This window comes from Artemia franciscana, chromosome 16, assembly GCF_032884065.1.
Source record: "Artemia franciscana chromosome 16, ASM3288406v1, whole genome shotgun sequence".
NCBI classification, from domain to species: Eukaryota; Metazoa; Arthropoda; class Branchiopoda; order Anostraca; family Artemiidae; genus Artemia; species Artemia franciscana.
In genome coordinates, this window is record NC_088878.1 from 23,562,361 (window position 1) to 23,577,806 (window position 15,446).

General features: G+C 36.9%; 1 protein-coding gene across 1 annotated transcript in view; it reads left to right on the forward strand.

Annotated features, from left to right (window-relative positions):
* The window catches only part of LOC136037244 (probable G-protein coupled receptor B0563.6), a 79,564-nt gene that overhangs the window by 47,327 nt on the left and 16,791 nt on the right, over positions 1-15,446 (forward strand). Inside the window, exon 4 of the mRNA XM_065719859.1 lies at positions 14,941-15,101. Coding sequence (XP_065575931.1) covers positions 14,941-15,101 — 161 coding nt within the window. The remainder of the gene's footprint in view (positions 1-14,940; positions 15,102-15,446) is intronic.

Below are 15,446 nucleotides of genomic sequence, written 5' to 3' on the forward strand. Positions count from 1 at the left end.
GTGGCCCAGGATCATTTAAGACAACAATTTTTCAAGGCAACAAGAAATAAGTCAATGTAAAAAAATCTTGTCCAAACACGTTTAATTGATTTGATGTGTGACGACAATTGATTACTCATCCTCCTAGAAGACATTGATTTCATTGATCGTGAGTCAGTTTCTTTTTGGCAGTGAGACAGTCAACAGTGAAAAATGTTTTACACATGTCCATTTTGTTTGTACACATTGGGCAGCTGGTCGTCATTTCACAATTGTACTATTATTGAGGATAATAATAAAAACTGTAGATTATGCAATCCATATAAGTTGCATAGAGGATTTGCAGTACAAATTAAAGACTGTAATTCCTCTCTTGAAGCGATTTGTGACTCTCCCCCGAGAGGTTTTCTATGATCCAATTGTCACTATGATAAATGTGATCAATGGGAAGATTCTTTCACTGGCATGATTACAAAAAACCCTAAACGTGATTTCACTTTATTTTAAAGAGACTGGTATCGTCGTGGTTTTAAATTGTTTTGGGAGGAAGAACCTGGTCCACGCTTCTATTGCTGGAACAATAAGAGTGTTTGGTTTTACAAAATCGCTGTCAAGATACTGCCTACTATAATTTTAAGCCCACTGATTTTTATTTGGCTGTTACAGTAAGTGATCCTTCATATGAGAGTTTCGTGTGTGACATTGCTTCTAATAAGCAAGTTGAAACATGTAACTTTTTTATTATTAATCATAATAGCATTATTGAATTTACGAAGAGATATATAAAAATTAATTTACATTAAATTGTAGAAAATATAATCCCGACTTTGCATGCCAATACGAATACAAGCTGAATCCTCATGAGCTGCCACCACTGATCGCTACTGATGGCTAGCTATACGCGGAAAATCAAATCTAATGGACACAGACTTTTGTACATACAAGTTTTATTCATAAACAAAGTCATAAAGATTTTTAAAGCATTTTAATCTTAGGGCTCTAAAATTTATATTAAACAGGTACTAAAGAACATTTTAAGCTAGACAGTCGTTCAATCGACAATTATCTACTTAAATGCTGAGAAATTCACTGTAAGTATATCCAATATATCGAAAAATAAAAGTTAACAGTGCATGAAAGCCACAGCTTTTGGTTGATAAACCTTGTACTCGCTTCCAATTTCAAATAATAGATTTTCCTCTTTGCTCAAGAATTTTTTTGAAGTTTTTTGATGTGAGGCGTGTAGAAAGTATACGATAGGCCAAGAGGATCAAAAATTCAACTTTCTTTGGTGGTTGAAAGATGCATCTTGGCCTACCGTATCTTCAAAATGTTCTTTTTGTGAAAGATCGAGTTCTATTGGCGTGATTTTGGAAGGTTTAGCCATTTTTCTAAAGAAAATTGTTTTAAAAGTCCCACGATTATTGGCAGTAGCAATGAAAAGAATCTCCCACCCGCTTGAATATACTGTTTTCTTTAAAAATCTTTTCCTTTATTTTTACAAGACAGGGCCCGTACAAGTGAAAAATGTTGCTTTGTCCGTTGCTTAAGTACTTCTAGCAGTTGAATATTGTCTTCAGTTAAATTTAACATTGCTAAGATAGGAGATTAATGAATTCATTGTCAAGGCCATGTTTAAGTTTAGCTTTCCTAGGCCGCGGTTTCGAGTTAACTAGGACGGAAAATAAATTTCTGTTTTCATGTAGTTTCTTCAGTAATATGAAGGCAACTAATGACCATTTATCACTATTCATGGGCAGATATAGGGTAATTTCATTCTCAAAATATCATTGACGAAATTTAACTATTCGGGTGCGTTTTGATTGATATCCAATAGAATGTAACCACAGGGGTTATTTGTAACTTGATTGTATGCCGAGAGTCAAAAATTTCGGTTCACCGGAATGTATTTGTTCTTTAAAAGTTATAAGAAAACTTGAACCACAAAAAACCCATAGATGATATGGTAAGTGCAATTCAAAGAAAGCGTTCTCAGATATTTGCTTTGATGAAAGAGATTACGGAGAACAGTGGTTACAGATATTTTTTCGGGATGAGACCAGACCGTGAATAACAGTAACATGTCTTGAGACCATTCTTCAATAGACTCAGGTAATTCATCAATAATCAACCATGAGTTTGGTCCAATAATATTAATAGATATTAATATTAATAGATATTTTTCAAATTTTCTAAAAACATTTTGTCACGATTGTGAATTATTTTCGTTAAAAGTGTTGTTTTGCCAGACATTGAAGAACAGCCAAGAAATGATTTGAATAGAGTTTTAAATTGATACATATTACTCTTCTTAGTGTCAAAAGACAAATAAATGAACCCAGCCTCAATCTGTTTAATAAATACTAAAAGACACAAATTAAAATACATTTTTCTTTAATGCGAATAACTGTACTACAGACTGAAAACATATTTACATAAAATAATAACAAGAAAATGTTTACAGAGGCAGTGATCAACAACATTAAAATCCAATTCAAAAAAGCGCCACCCACGGAGAGGGTGAGCCTGCTGGAAGATGTGGCAGCCTAAAGGGGAACGGCACCCATAGCGGTCCGAGGTGAGCCAGTGCGACTGCAATAAGCATAAAATAGTATAATATTATGCACTTTTAAAACAATGATTCCGCCTTGGGCAAAAAAATAAAGACATAAATATAAATAAAAGGTCCATAAAAACACACCACTGAGCTGGAGACTGTCGGGATAGATATTGTTGGGATAGAGACTCTATAGATAAAGAAACTGGGCCCTCTTCCCTCCAACTGTTGAACTTTCTCCAGACCGAAACGCTGTCTGTACTCTAGACATTTGTCTTGATCTGAATCAAGGTAATAACCGTGTGGTAGTACTTTCACACCTGACGAGTGCTCATAGATTTTGTTCGATATGGGTGACATGGCATTTTTTCAACTGTTGCTGCATGACTTTTATATTTTAAAAAGCGAATCGTCATGGCATTTGCTCTTAGAATTGAATTATTCTCAACAAAGTTCCTACAAATAATCATGTCAAAATTTTACTTAACATAGCGTGAAGGCACGCCTTTGCAGACTTTCTTGATATCCTCACTGTGCGTTTTCTCGTAGTGCAGCTTTGGACCAGCAAACACACCATTTTATACCAAGTCGCAACCCGTCTCAGATTTTAAAAATAGCAACTTATTTGGGGTCAGGCATTTTACTAGCACCAGGTAACTGGACTCATCCCAGTTGGTGTAGTCCATCCGAGAGCTAGTTTGCTCACCATTTTCCAAATCGTCTAATAAATTGTCAGCTTTAAATTTTAACAATAATGAATCTGTATCCCTACAATAAACTTGAACTTACCCTTCCCCCAGCCACTGGAGCTTACACAATGCAAAAGGACCAGATTGGAATCATGAACGATATGAAACTCAGATCGCTCGGATAGAGTCGGATCATACATGGCTTTGATCAAATTGGAGGGCTCTATTAATCTTTGTGACCCTAACACCGCTGGCTAGCATCCAACCGCAAAAGAGTTTGATCTACAATAATATTCGGTTTCGAGTAAAGGTCGGCAATACACTTTTGTTTTGAAGGTGTCCGGTGCATGCCCCCGTCCTCTGCTAAGGAAATATTGTAGAGACTGAATGATTTCTTGGGTACCGGTCTGTTTATAAACGGGAAAACAACGTCCTTTCTTTATTCATGCAGTTCCACTGTATTTCACCATCAATTTTGAAAAACCATCATTGGGGCCCATACTCCTCAATGGTGGAAATTTTGGAGAAACTTGAATCACATGGATTATCCAGCCGTTTGTAATTACCACACGGCAAAGAGTATTGAGCCATTGCTGACGGATAAAGGGAGTTCATATACAATAGAACCATATTCGAATTTTCACAGGTGCGTTTTCCAGTCGGGTCAGTTTCCAGGATACCAACCCTGTAGAAAAAATATTCCCTGGCATAGATCTCTCTACAAATGTGCTGATCCACGTTGGTAATCAGGCCCATTTTTGGTTTTGTGATTTTAAGAATTAAATCTATCACCAGATAAGGAGTTAAAAAATAAAAACCAAAATCCTTCCCAAATTCCTCGTAAATTCTATGTGTTTATTTTACAATTAGTATACAGCAATGTCAATAAATCAATTGTCAAGTACATTTACAATATTTGTCTCCATTTTAACACTCTCCCTTAGCTCAAACTTTTTGAGCAAATTCATAATTGGCAGTGGTGCATTGCAGATCGTGAGGTAAATCATAAAATGCTTGGATGGGTGACAATTTTGCCTCACATAGCCTCAAAGCAGAGTTGTAGTACTCATATGGGTATATTGCCTTACTCGTAAATAGATTATACATTTCATAATCCGGAAAGTGCTTTTTTAAGGAGGGAAAACATTTAAAACCATTGCTTTTTCGTACTTTAATCATTAGACTTAGGGATTCGGGGAAAAACTAGAGCAATTTTGAAAAAAAGTTATTCCAGTAAGTATTATCATTTTCAACGGTCTTCCATTTGAATTCTAAGAGCAGCAGCTTCTCAGAGGATTTGGGTATGATGTTTCATGTGAAAGATCCATCTACCCATGCGCTATCTGCAACTTCACCTTTCTGCCAACGTGCCAACACTGGTGATATGAATTTCAAATCATAAATGTGATTTTCGTATTTTAACCAGTAGAAAATATTACTGCTTACCTTTTGAATAATAAGATTTATGTGCCATCCCCCGAAAGCTATTTTCTTCTGATTGGATTGCTTAAATGATCAAGGTCGCGGACTGAAATTTCCCAACTACCCGCAACTAATTTCTCCTTACAAACCCAACCTCTATCATCCTCTGGTGTTAAGAGTCATTGGAAAATTTACGTTGGGCAGCCGTGAAATTGACTGATTGGCTATGTTAATGATTACAACCATAGCAACCATAAAACCTCCTTTTTATCTTTAAGTCAATCCAATCGCTCATTAATCCTCGTCAAAAATGTCAATCCCCTTAAGTGTTACAGGATATCACCTCAGGAGAACCGTCTGCATCTCGGTTTGCAGGTAATACAAGAATACCTCACCCGACTTATCATTTAAAAGATATTTTTTGAGTGATGGTGCCTCAACATTGTTCTACCATCCTCCTCCAGATTCTGTTTTTCAAGAAGGATTCGAATGTTGCTGACATAGGAGTGGACTATGTCAAACGGATCCATATGAATACTACCACTTGAAAGAGCATCCAAACTCAGCCCTAAAAGCATAAATTTTGTGCAAAGCAGAATCGGCTAAATAAAAATCTGTCATATAGGGGATGAACCACTTCCACTTTTTCCTGCTCCCTCCTCATCAATGTCACTTTGTGTTGTGAGTACGTTATCGACTTCGCTTGCTGTTAGTTTGCCAACCCGTTCTTAGTCCTTATCGAGAACAGCTATAAACCCATCTAAATCAAAGATAGGGAAGCTAAATTAACTAGGTTCACCCCCACACTAAACTTCCCCCCAAGTTCACTTTTCTCTGGGACATGCTGCAAACTTCATTAAGGACTTATTTTCATACAAAGGTCTTAGGCCCCTGGAGATATTTTGGTATATGAATCTAAAACACAGTAAGAGCTTGTAAGCCCATTGAAACACTTTTGATTTCATTCTGAAAAAGAATTTATATTAGGCTAAAAAGGAACATTATAAAAGAATACATCATAAGTAACTTTTTTGAGAGGGAAAAGTGACCCCTCAGATGTTTTGAGACCACACTATCAACTAAAGGTATAAGATCCTGAAATTATTCCATACATGTACCCAAAGTGACCTATCCTATGTTTTGATACCAAACTGCGAGCTACGAATTTAAGAGCCAGAAATTATTTTGTAAAATGACCCAAAGTGGCCATTCATATTTGTTCGCCCCATACTACGAGCTAAGAATTTAAGAACAGAAATTAAAACATAAATTTGGGTAGAGTGCCGTCTTTACGTCTCAGCTATTACAAAACTTCAAAGAGTCTTAAAATACTTACGGAGGGAGTGTTGACATCCATTGTCGGGGCCGCTGAGAAAAGCGGTGAGAGCATAGCTCTCGCTGCACATGATGTCAGAAGGGCCTTTGATTCACTAATTCATGAACAGATTATTTTAGATATGGGCCTAGTAGGTGTTGATCCAATTATGTTAAACCCTTTATATGATATGTATAAAAATTTAAAAGCTAGGCTTAAGCTACCAATAACACCAAACCTGACAAATAACCCGGTACTCCCCGTTGAAAAAGGTGTAAGGCAGGGTGCATTGACATCACCTACCGCATTTAATAACAGTATCGTTAAACCACAATCTAAGTCAAATCTGACATACATTCTGAGAGGAATTGATCTATCGTTAATAAGCTATGCAGACGATATACTTAATTTGAGCCGCCTCCTTCACGGTTTAGAGGAGAATTTTATCCAGCTTCAAGTAGAATATGGAAAAATAGGCCTTCAGTTTAACGAAAAGAAATCTGATGTGTTGTTATTTAATGCTAAGCAAGGGTCTGCTGTTGATGTTAGGCTGGGTGGTGCTACTGTTCGGCTTGCCGAACACATAGTTTATTTGGGGATCCCTATTGGTCGGTCTATGCTTGAAACACGTCATCTTTTGCAGAATCATCTGCAGAAGCGGATCTCTTTAGCGTATAGCCGTGTTGTAGTTTATAAGCGTCAGTTTGATCGGCGGATTTTGGCCCATCTATATAATGCAATGGCACTACCTCATTATCTGTATAGGATTTTCCAAAAGGAAGATAAGAAAAAATTGCGGTCTACATATTATAAATATGCAAAGTACCTCTTACGGCTTCCACCATGGACAAGTAACCGTATTGTGACAAGTCGGTATGGGATCATCAACCCTAATGAAGCAATATTAGCCCAGATCGCCAGATATAACTCTAATATTGTTACTCATCCTTGGGCAATTATTTTGAGGCAATAAGTTTTTTGTTTTTTGTAGTTAGATACTCATGTGTTCTTTATTTTTCTTGTGTGTTGTGTATTCTTTTGTAGTGAGTTTTTTTTTTTTTTTTTTTTTTTTATATGGGAAATAAATATGCATGTATGTATGTATGTATTCCTGTACAGTGATATTTAAAGTTGTATGTATGCAAAAGCGGTTCAGTACTTCATCGAATGTTCTTTATAAATTATTCCATTGTTGTGATGTTTTTTTTTTTTTTTTTTTTTTTTTTTTTTTTTTTTCTCATATTCCTTTTTTTTTTGTCGTTTTGTCTGTATACTCCGTCTCTGTTTACTTTGTAATGTATGACGGGTTAGAAATAAAATAAATAAATAAATAAAAAAACACCAGTAACTGTTTGATCCAATCCGGTTCGTACTCAGCTCCCTCAATCGCTTGCATTTCAGGTTCGACTTGATAAAACAGTGACAATTGTTTTTCCTTGAAGCATTTATGATCTAAAGATGAAAAAGAATTTGAAAAGAAACCCATTATTAATATAAGGATTACGGTTTTGAATCCCACTTCTTAGAGGTATGGTCTATGGTCACCTTTCAACAGTAGACTGCTACCAAAATATTGTTCATATACTTAAACAATATCAATTCTTCAAAAATATCAAATGTGAAACTTAAAATTACCCCCTAGAAAGCCGGATGTTAAAAACTCCTTATTAACAAACATAGAATTAATCACTATAAGAATGGATTCAGCAAACCGAAATACATTAGGTTTCTAGCGTTAAAGTACGGTAAAAATCTAGTTTCTTGGAGGGGGATCCCTCAAAGCCCCTCAAAAACTATCAAGAGGAGCACTTTATTAGGCAGAAGGGAAACTTTTGTTTTAGGATGGTACAATACTATCAAACCTCATCTCAAAGTTAGCGAACATGGTCCCAGTTATCCTACTTGTTTTCCCCTACTGAAATGTTTTTCGGGAAACATCAGTGATTTGCACTTACCTTAGGATTGGCAGCTCCATCTTGCATGGAGACCAAGTCGTCTCCATGCTGGAAGACTGAAGGGGGCGCATTCTCGCCTCTTATGTGGAACGCAGGTCTTAAAGGTTCAGGAATTTTGCCACGGGACTGGGGTTGTAAAGAAGTGGCTATGTTCTCGCTGCTATCACAGCCCTTGCCTTCTTTGGAGGGGGGGGGGGAACTGGTCCGAATTTTACTTGTAAAGAAATAACATTTTAGTTTTTCATTGAGTAAACCAGTTAAAATTACATCTTATTTCCAACACATCCCCACTTAAAGCTAACTCGTCCATAGTACACCCATCCCTTCTATATCAATCAAAAAACCTTCCGCCTCTCAAACTTAAATTGTTAGATTTCGAAGTAGTTTTCAAGCCCAGCAAGGAAAATAAATGAAAATAATAAAAGAAATTTTTTCAAAGAAAGGTAAAGAAAAAAAGATTTAAGGTTTTGTTTTAAGAATATGCAATCATTCCTATGTCAGAGAATTTTAGTGAGGTTATAAGAGCCTCAATTCCAGGCCAAAAAATTAAAATCTAGAGAACAATGAAGCAATGAAATGAGAGCACAGAGTTTTGGTTGCACCCAAGTACACTGATTCGCAGTTATTTCCTTAAAAAGTGACAATATAGGCCTGCTAGGTGCTTTAAAACACCTTCCCAGGACATAGTTTAGTCCATTTTACCGTCTCTTAAAGTCTCATTTCCCCAACCTATCCATGTTTACTCGATAGCAGAAAAGTAGCTAAACTAGAAGTGTTTGGGGAATTTAGGATACATTGTTTATGAGAGGCAACTTGTTATGAGAAACAGTTATAATGACAGGCTACTTTAGAGGAAAAAGTCGAACAATCTGCAAACTTTTAGTCAGAAGCCTAGGGTTACACCCGGCCCTATTAAGGGAGTGGGGCTCTCTCAAAATAATTCATTATAGTCAAAATGTTCCTTGTTTACCTATTTTGTTTATTTACTATAGGGAAAAATTTTGCCAGAACCCTCATTTAACGCATAGATAAGTTATATTTATGTAACCATTTCACGCTAAATTTCAATTTGTGTAAAAACACAATTGACCATAGAATGCAGCTATTATAAAAACGTCCCCTTTTCGGTAATTTACTAGCAAATAATAATTTATTTGCCCTCTTTAGTGAATAGATGTTGACTCCTTAAAATGGAAGTAGTCAAAATTTTTATATAAAAAGTAAGTCTCCCCTCCAAAAATAAAGGATTTAGTGTAAATAAAAGTCCATCAGTTTGATCATAAAAAGCATCTTTATTGTGAAACCGTTTGCCAGACTTAATTGCTATTAGAGTGTTCAAATTTAACAGATGGCAAGAATATACCCTTTTACACAATTGCCGTAGCACCAGCTGTTATTCCAAATATCTGACGGATCTGATTTTAACCGGTCTGTCAGGTTAGCGAAAGGCACATTGAGATAACAGAAACATTAAAAGAATATACATTTTGAAGCGTTAAACGCGATCAATTTATCAGTGATGGGGCTTCTTTATGGGGAAAGGGTGGGGTTTTACTTGCTACTCGATACATAGAGCTATAGTAGCTCAATTTTGTGTATAATGTCCCATTTTTTGGTAGGGAAGGGGGTGTCTATAAAGACACTGATATGCCGAAATCCAGTTCTTTTTCAGATTTATAGAAGCATCCAGTTTTTCAAATCTGGATGTGTCACGTTCCAGATTCAACGTAGGACTGGTGAAAGTTTCATTCTGTTACCCTGTTTTATACCCCCAAGAACAATAGAAAATTACCTGCTCTTGATAGAAGAATATCAAGCCATTGTTCATAGAAAATCAGAAGAGGTTCCCTTGACGCCTCCGCTCCTGAAAATAGTGGGAAATCTTTCGTTTGTCCGCTGTCCTGCCTTGGTTCCTAGAAAATCAATAGACGTCTAGACTGTATAACGGTTCTGTTCCTAGAAAGAGCGGGGGAATCCTTTGTTTCTAGACAAAAAAGGCTATGTGTGCGAGTCAGATATCGGATTATGATCAATTTAGACCATGTTTCTAATTGAGGAGTCGTGAAGGTTTTTTCATGGGCCCCTTAGATTTTTAAACAATCAAAGAAAAAACACATTCTATTATGTAACAGATACCTGCGTCTTCTAGAAAACATTCCCTATTCTATAACAAACACCTGGGTCTTAAAATAAATTAATAACACCTGCGTGTTGACGAAACCTCCGTTAAACTTCTTCGTGATCTTAAATAATAATGGAAGAAAAGAGTTGCGGCTATGGCACCACTTAAAAGCAGAGAGGCATCGGTACTAGTTTCTTTTTGAACATAGAACAAATATTGTGTTCCCTGATTGCCCAGGGTCAGCTTTTTGTATCCTGACTGTAACAACTTCAGCTTTGTCACTTGCAATATATACTGATTTTGCTGTAAACTCTGAATTTGTGGAGATGAAATCTTGAGAGGTGAAATTTTAGTTTAGCTTTTTTTGTTATCTTGGAAAGAGGTTAGCTTAGGAAAATGAAACTTCCAGTAATATATCCAGGAACAAAACCATGGTCTGTGAAGGTATTGTCAAGCTTCAATGCTTGGCCTCTTCTGATTTCTAAGTCCTAGAAATTTGCCTTCTTCGTAGATCCATACGTATTGCAATTTTAACAAAACAATATTGAACTTGAATTTTCAGTTATCCGCTTTTTTTCTCTGGTTTTAGTTCTGAAAATACAATTCCTGTTATTAGAGTAGAATTTTAACCCATATTAATGGGTTGTTTTTTTTTTAGAAATTGTATATACGGATCTTTGAAACCCAATAAATTAGGATTGAGCAAAGTTTTGAACTTAAAAACAGTTTTCATGTACTTCTTTAAGGAGTAGATCTATTTTGGAATATTTCACTTTAATAATATAAAGATTTTAAAGGTTATCAAAAGTCACTACCCTTTAGAGGGAGAAAGAGTGGATGTAGGTACTTCAAAATACCTATACGGGAGATCCATTGGTCTCTGAAAGTAAACACCTATCCTTGAAAGTTTCATTTTCCAAACCTAACCCCTTTTCAAAACAGTGAATAGTAGCTAAACTAGAGTTTACAATCTCGCGATCCCTACTGTTTATAGATTAAGGATCAAATTTGTTTCCCCAGTCCTAACGCAAACCGAGCTGCTTGCTCTATAGAAGCAGAAGAGTAGAAGCAAGTTGACTTGCTTCTACTCTGCGATTGCTGCATTGCCTAACAAACACTCCCCATAAAACAACAATGTCAATAATTCACACCAACCAAAGCCATTGCTTATAAAATAAAATAAATACTATGCTACCTAAACAATATACCGCGCTTCAGTTTTTGAAATGTTGGCAATTTCACGCTGATCTTAGCAACATTATGTAGCAACAACGGTCGTTGCTACATAAGCTTTTTCAAAAAATTGAGTATATACAATCTTTGAGAATTTTTCAGTTTTTCATTTGAAAAAATCGAACTTTCTCTGAATATCGTTAATTTATCCCAGACTACCCCGAATCCCTAGATTCAAATAAGTGTCCCAAAAAAATGACTTTTCCCTAAAATAGGATTATCTCTTAAGAACTCAAAACCCTACTGTCCCTCTAACTAAACCGTGGCCTTTTACAGGGATACTTCCAGCCATGTGCAGACGAATCAAAGCTGAATAGTGTGCTGGTGGATGTTTGAGCTGGCATGTGGACCGAATGACCGAACCACCCAAGGGTTTGTGCAACGAGCTGATGAGTGTTGGAGATCATATATATTAGTGCCAGTAGTCCAGTGTTCGAGACGAACTCGTACCACCTGATTCCTTTAATGCTTCTTAGGAATGTGGTTTGGGTCACGTCTATGGCATCACGAACAAAAACAGCAGCCGACGAGGTCTCAGGACCGTAGAGGAGGACTTTAATTACCGTGGTGTTGTAAATCCGCATTTTCGTTTTTTTGCTGATGTTGGGCTTTTACCATACCGAACGGCATAGTCATGTCAAAAATAATGCTGTTTTGCTAACATACAACTGAACTTAAGTTTCAACAGAGCTGTTATCCGTGATGACAGATCAGAGGTAATTAAGTGATGACGATTTCGACAGTCTGTCCTGATGTGTTGAATGCTGGTGAGTTGGCCGTGTTACTTGTCACTTTAACGATCATTATTTTTGTCTTCTGCCAACTATTATGTCGTCTTACTTTTAGGGCCTCATCCGAGAGTCTCTTAAGGGTGTTTCAAGTTCAGCTGCAAAAATACATATCAGGGCAATATAATTTGTGAAGTCGCTATCGGCTAAAATTCCGTCGCCATATTTCAGTCAAAAGGGCTGAAGTATAGTCATGTTTCGATCCATGAAATAGTCAATCACTGCGTTGAATTGTTTAGGGGTTGCAGCAGAGCTTTCCCTTACAAGGATATTTATATTTAACAAGACCCTCGACAAAAAATAAACAGAACGGAGCTTTTCGGACCAGTATAGAGCACCGAGATTCAGCTAGCACTAATGGGAGCCAATTGGATTTTACATAGAGCTTTGCGATTGGCCAGTAAAAAAAATCCAAGAAAAATTCTTATTGGCTGAATTTAGCGCCTGCTAAATCTCGGTATTGGTAAAATCTCATTGTAAATTCAGCATACAGTTCTCATGGCCAACGCATCTACTACCGAGCAGATCTCCACTGTACACCAGGTCATTGAGAAAGCCTGTGAGTTCCAGCTTACAGCACACATTGCCTCTGTTGACTTTAAAGCGACCTTCGACTCGGTCGATAGTGAGTCTCTCTGGCTGATACTAAAACGAAATAGCCTCCCGGAAAAATACTGTTGCCTGTTTAATGCACTCTACACTGGTACGAAAAGCTCCGTTCTGGCTTATGGTCGTTGAGGGTATCTGTTAAATATATTTACCGGTGTACGGCAAATCTATGCTGCTGCTCCTGAACTATTCAACGCGGTGACTGACTTTTTTATGGATCGAACCGCAACTATACTTCAGCCCTTTGGACTGAAATATTGCGACAGAGTTTTAGCCAATAGCCACTACAAAAATAATATTTCCCTGATATGCATTTCTACAATTGAACTTGAAAAAACCCTTCACACACTCTCGGATGAAGCCCTGAAAGTAAGACTACATATTAGTTAGCAGAAGACAAAAATAATGATAGTTCAACCAAAAAGTGACATGGCCTACTCATGAGCATTCAACACATCATGGCAGACCTTCGAAATCGTCGTCACTTACCTACCTCGGATCTGTGATCACGGATAAGAGCTCAGTTGAAACTTAAGTTCAGTCGCGCATTTGCAATGACCTATCATTTATAACATGACTATGCCGTTCAGTGTTGTCACCGAACGAAAACAAAAATGCAGATCTACAACACCACGTAATGGTACTCTATGGTTCACGGTATGGTCCTCCTATATGGTTCTGAGATTTCGTCGACTGCTGCTTCCATTAGTGATACCATAGACGTGGTCCAAACAACGCTCCTGAGAAGTATGAAAGAGATCAGGTGGTACATTGTCGTCACGTACACCGGACTACTGTTACTAACAGATATGATCCCCAACACTCATAAGCTCACTGCACAAACCCTATGGCGGTTCGGTCACTTGGTCCAAATGCCAGCTTAAACTTCTGCCAACACAATGTTCAGTTTTATCTCCTCTGCACATAATTTGTAGTATTCCTGCGGAAGGCCACGGTTTAGTTGGAGGGGCAGCAGGGGTTCTACTTTTATGGAGATCACCCTATTTTAGGGAAAAATCACTTTTTAGGGACGCTTATTTTGAATCTAGGGATTCAGGGTAATCTGGGGTAAAATAAGGAAATTCAGAGTGTTCAGGGAAAGCTTGATTTTTTCAATCGAAAGTCTAAAAACTTTTCAAAGTTTTTATATGCTCGGTGTTTTGACAAAGCTTATGTAGCAACAACAACATACGTTGCAAAGTTCAGTGTGGAATTCTGGAAATTTCAAAAAACTGAAGCGCGGTATATTGTTTAGGTAGCGTAGTATTTATTTTATTTTTAAGCAATGGCTTGGATTGCTTTAAACTACCGACATAGGTGAGTATTTGTTAGGCTATGCTGCAATTGTGAAATATCATTTCTTACGATCTTTTGTAAGAAAGATCGACATACTCTACGTACGGCTTATTTCAGATATTGCAAATTCCTCCTCCGGCTTCCTAGATGGCACCGAAACAAAAAAAATAATTGCTCGATTTGGTTTAGTAGATGTGCCTTCTCGGATTCGGTCTTCCAGTGATGATTTATGTAAAAAGACTGTCAACTTTATTCACGTTTATGACCCTCTGCAGCCTTTTTTCCATATAGATACTGGTTGATTAGTCCATATTGTCTTTTGTTAGTTTGAATTTTGTTTTTCTTCGCTGTTTATCGTATTTGTTTTTGTTTATTTATTTATATTTATTTATAATACTCCGTACTTTGTGTTTTTTATACTTTACGGGTAATAAAGTTCATTCATTCATTCATTCATAGAAGCAAGTCAACTATGCTATGCTGCCTTAAGATTGTGGAAACGAATCTGATCCTTAATCTATAAACAATTGGGATCGCGAGACTGTGAAATTCTAGTTTAGTTACCATTAACTGTCTTGGAAAGGGGTTAGGTTAAGAAACATTCAAGGATGGGTCTTAAACGTTCAGAGACCAAAAGATATCCCGGACAGGTGTTTTGAAGTATCTACATCCACTCCTTCTCCCTCTAGAGGGTGGTGACTTTTAATAACCTTTAAAATCTGTATGTCATTAAAATGAAGCCTTGCAAAATAAGTTTTCTACTGGAAGAAGCATATGAAAACTTTTTTTCAACTTCCCAACTTCGCTCAATATCAATTTATGGGGTTTCAAAGACCAGCAAATACATTTCCTAAATAAAAAAAAAACATTAATATTGGCTTAAAAGTCTACTCAAATAACAGGAATTGTATATTCAAAACTAAAACCAGAGAAAAAGAAACTGATAACTTCAGTTAGCTTCATCATTTTTTTCAGATTACTCCGATGATATTGGTTGCGTATCTAAATTGCTGTATTATAGTAACTTACAGAGAGACTTGTGAAAAAAGAAGAAAAATGACGAAAAGACTAAATACAGTATCAACAGACACAGCTCTTCTAAAGAAAGATCCCAATAGCGACACACCAAGTGTTAGGTAAGTTCTTCTTTTATATGATTTTTGAAGGTAAAACCTATGGCTTTTACTTATTAAAAATGATGGATCTTGCAGGTCACACCATTGAAACCTCTAAACCAAATGACCAGTGAAACCAGGACTCGAACCTCTGACCCTCGGATTTTCGCATGCTAAGCAACGGTCTGCGTTGCCCAGGTACCGATTTCCTGATTCAATGTCTTTGACTGAGAGCGCAATTCGTGCTTGGGGGCAAATCACCCGACGCTTCCCGTGGTTTCCCCCTGATTTCTCCAGGTACCAATTTAGAGCCGGGTCGACTCTGGCTGAGCTTACAGAGTCAAAACATTGACCCCTGTTTCAAAC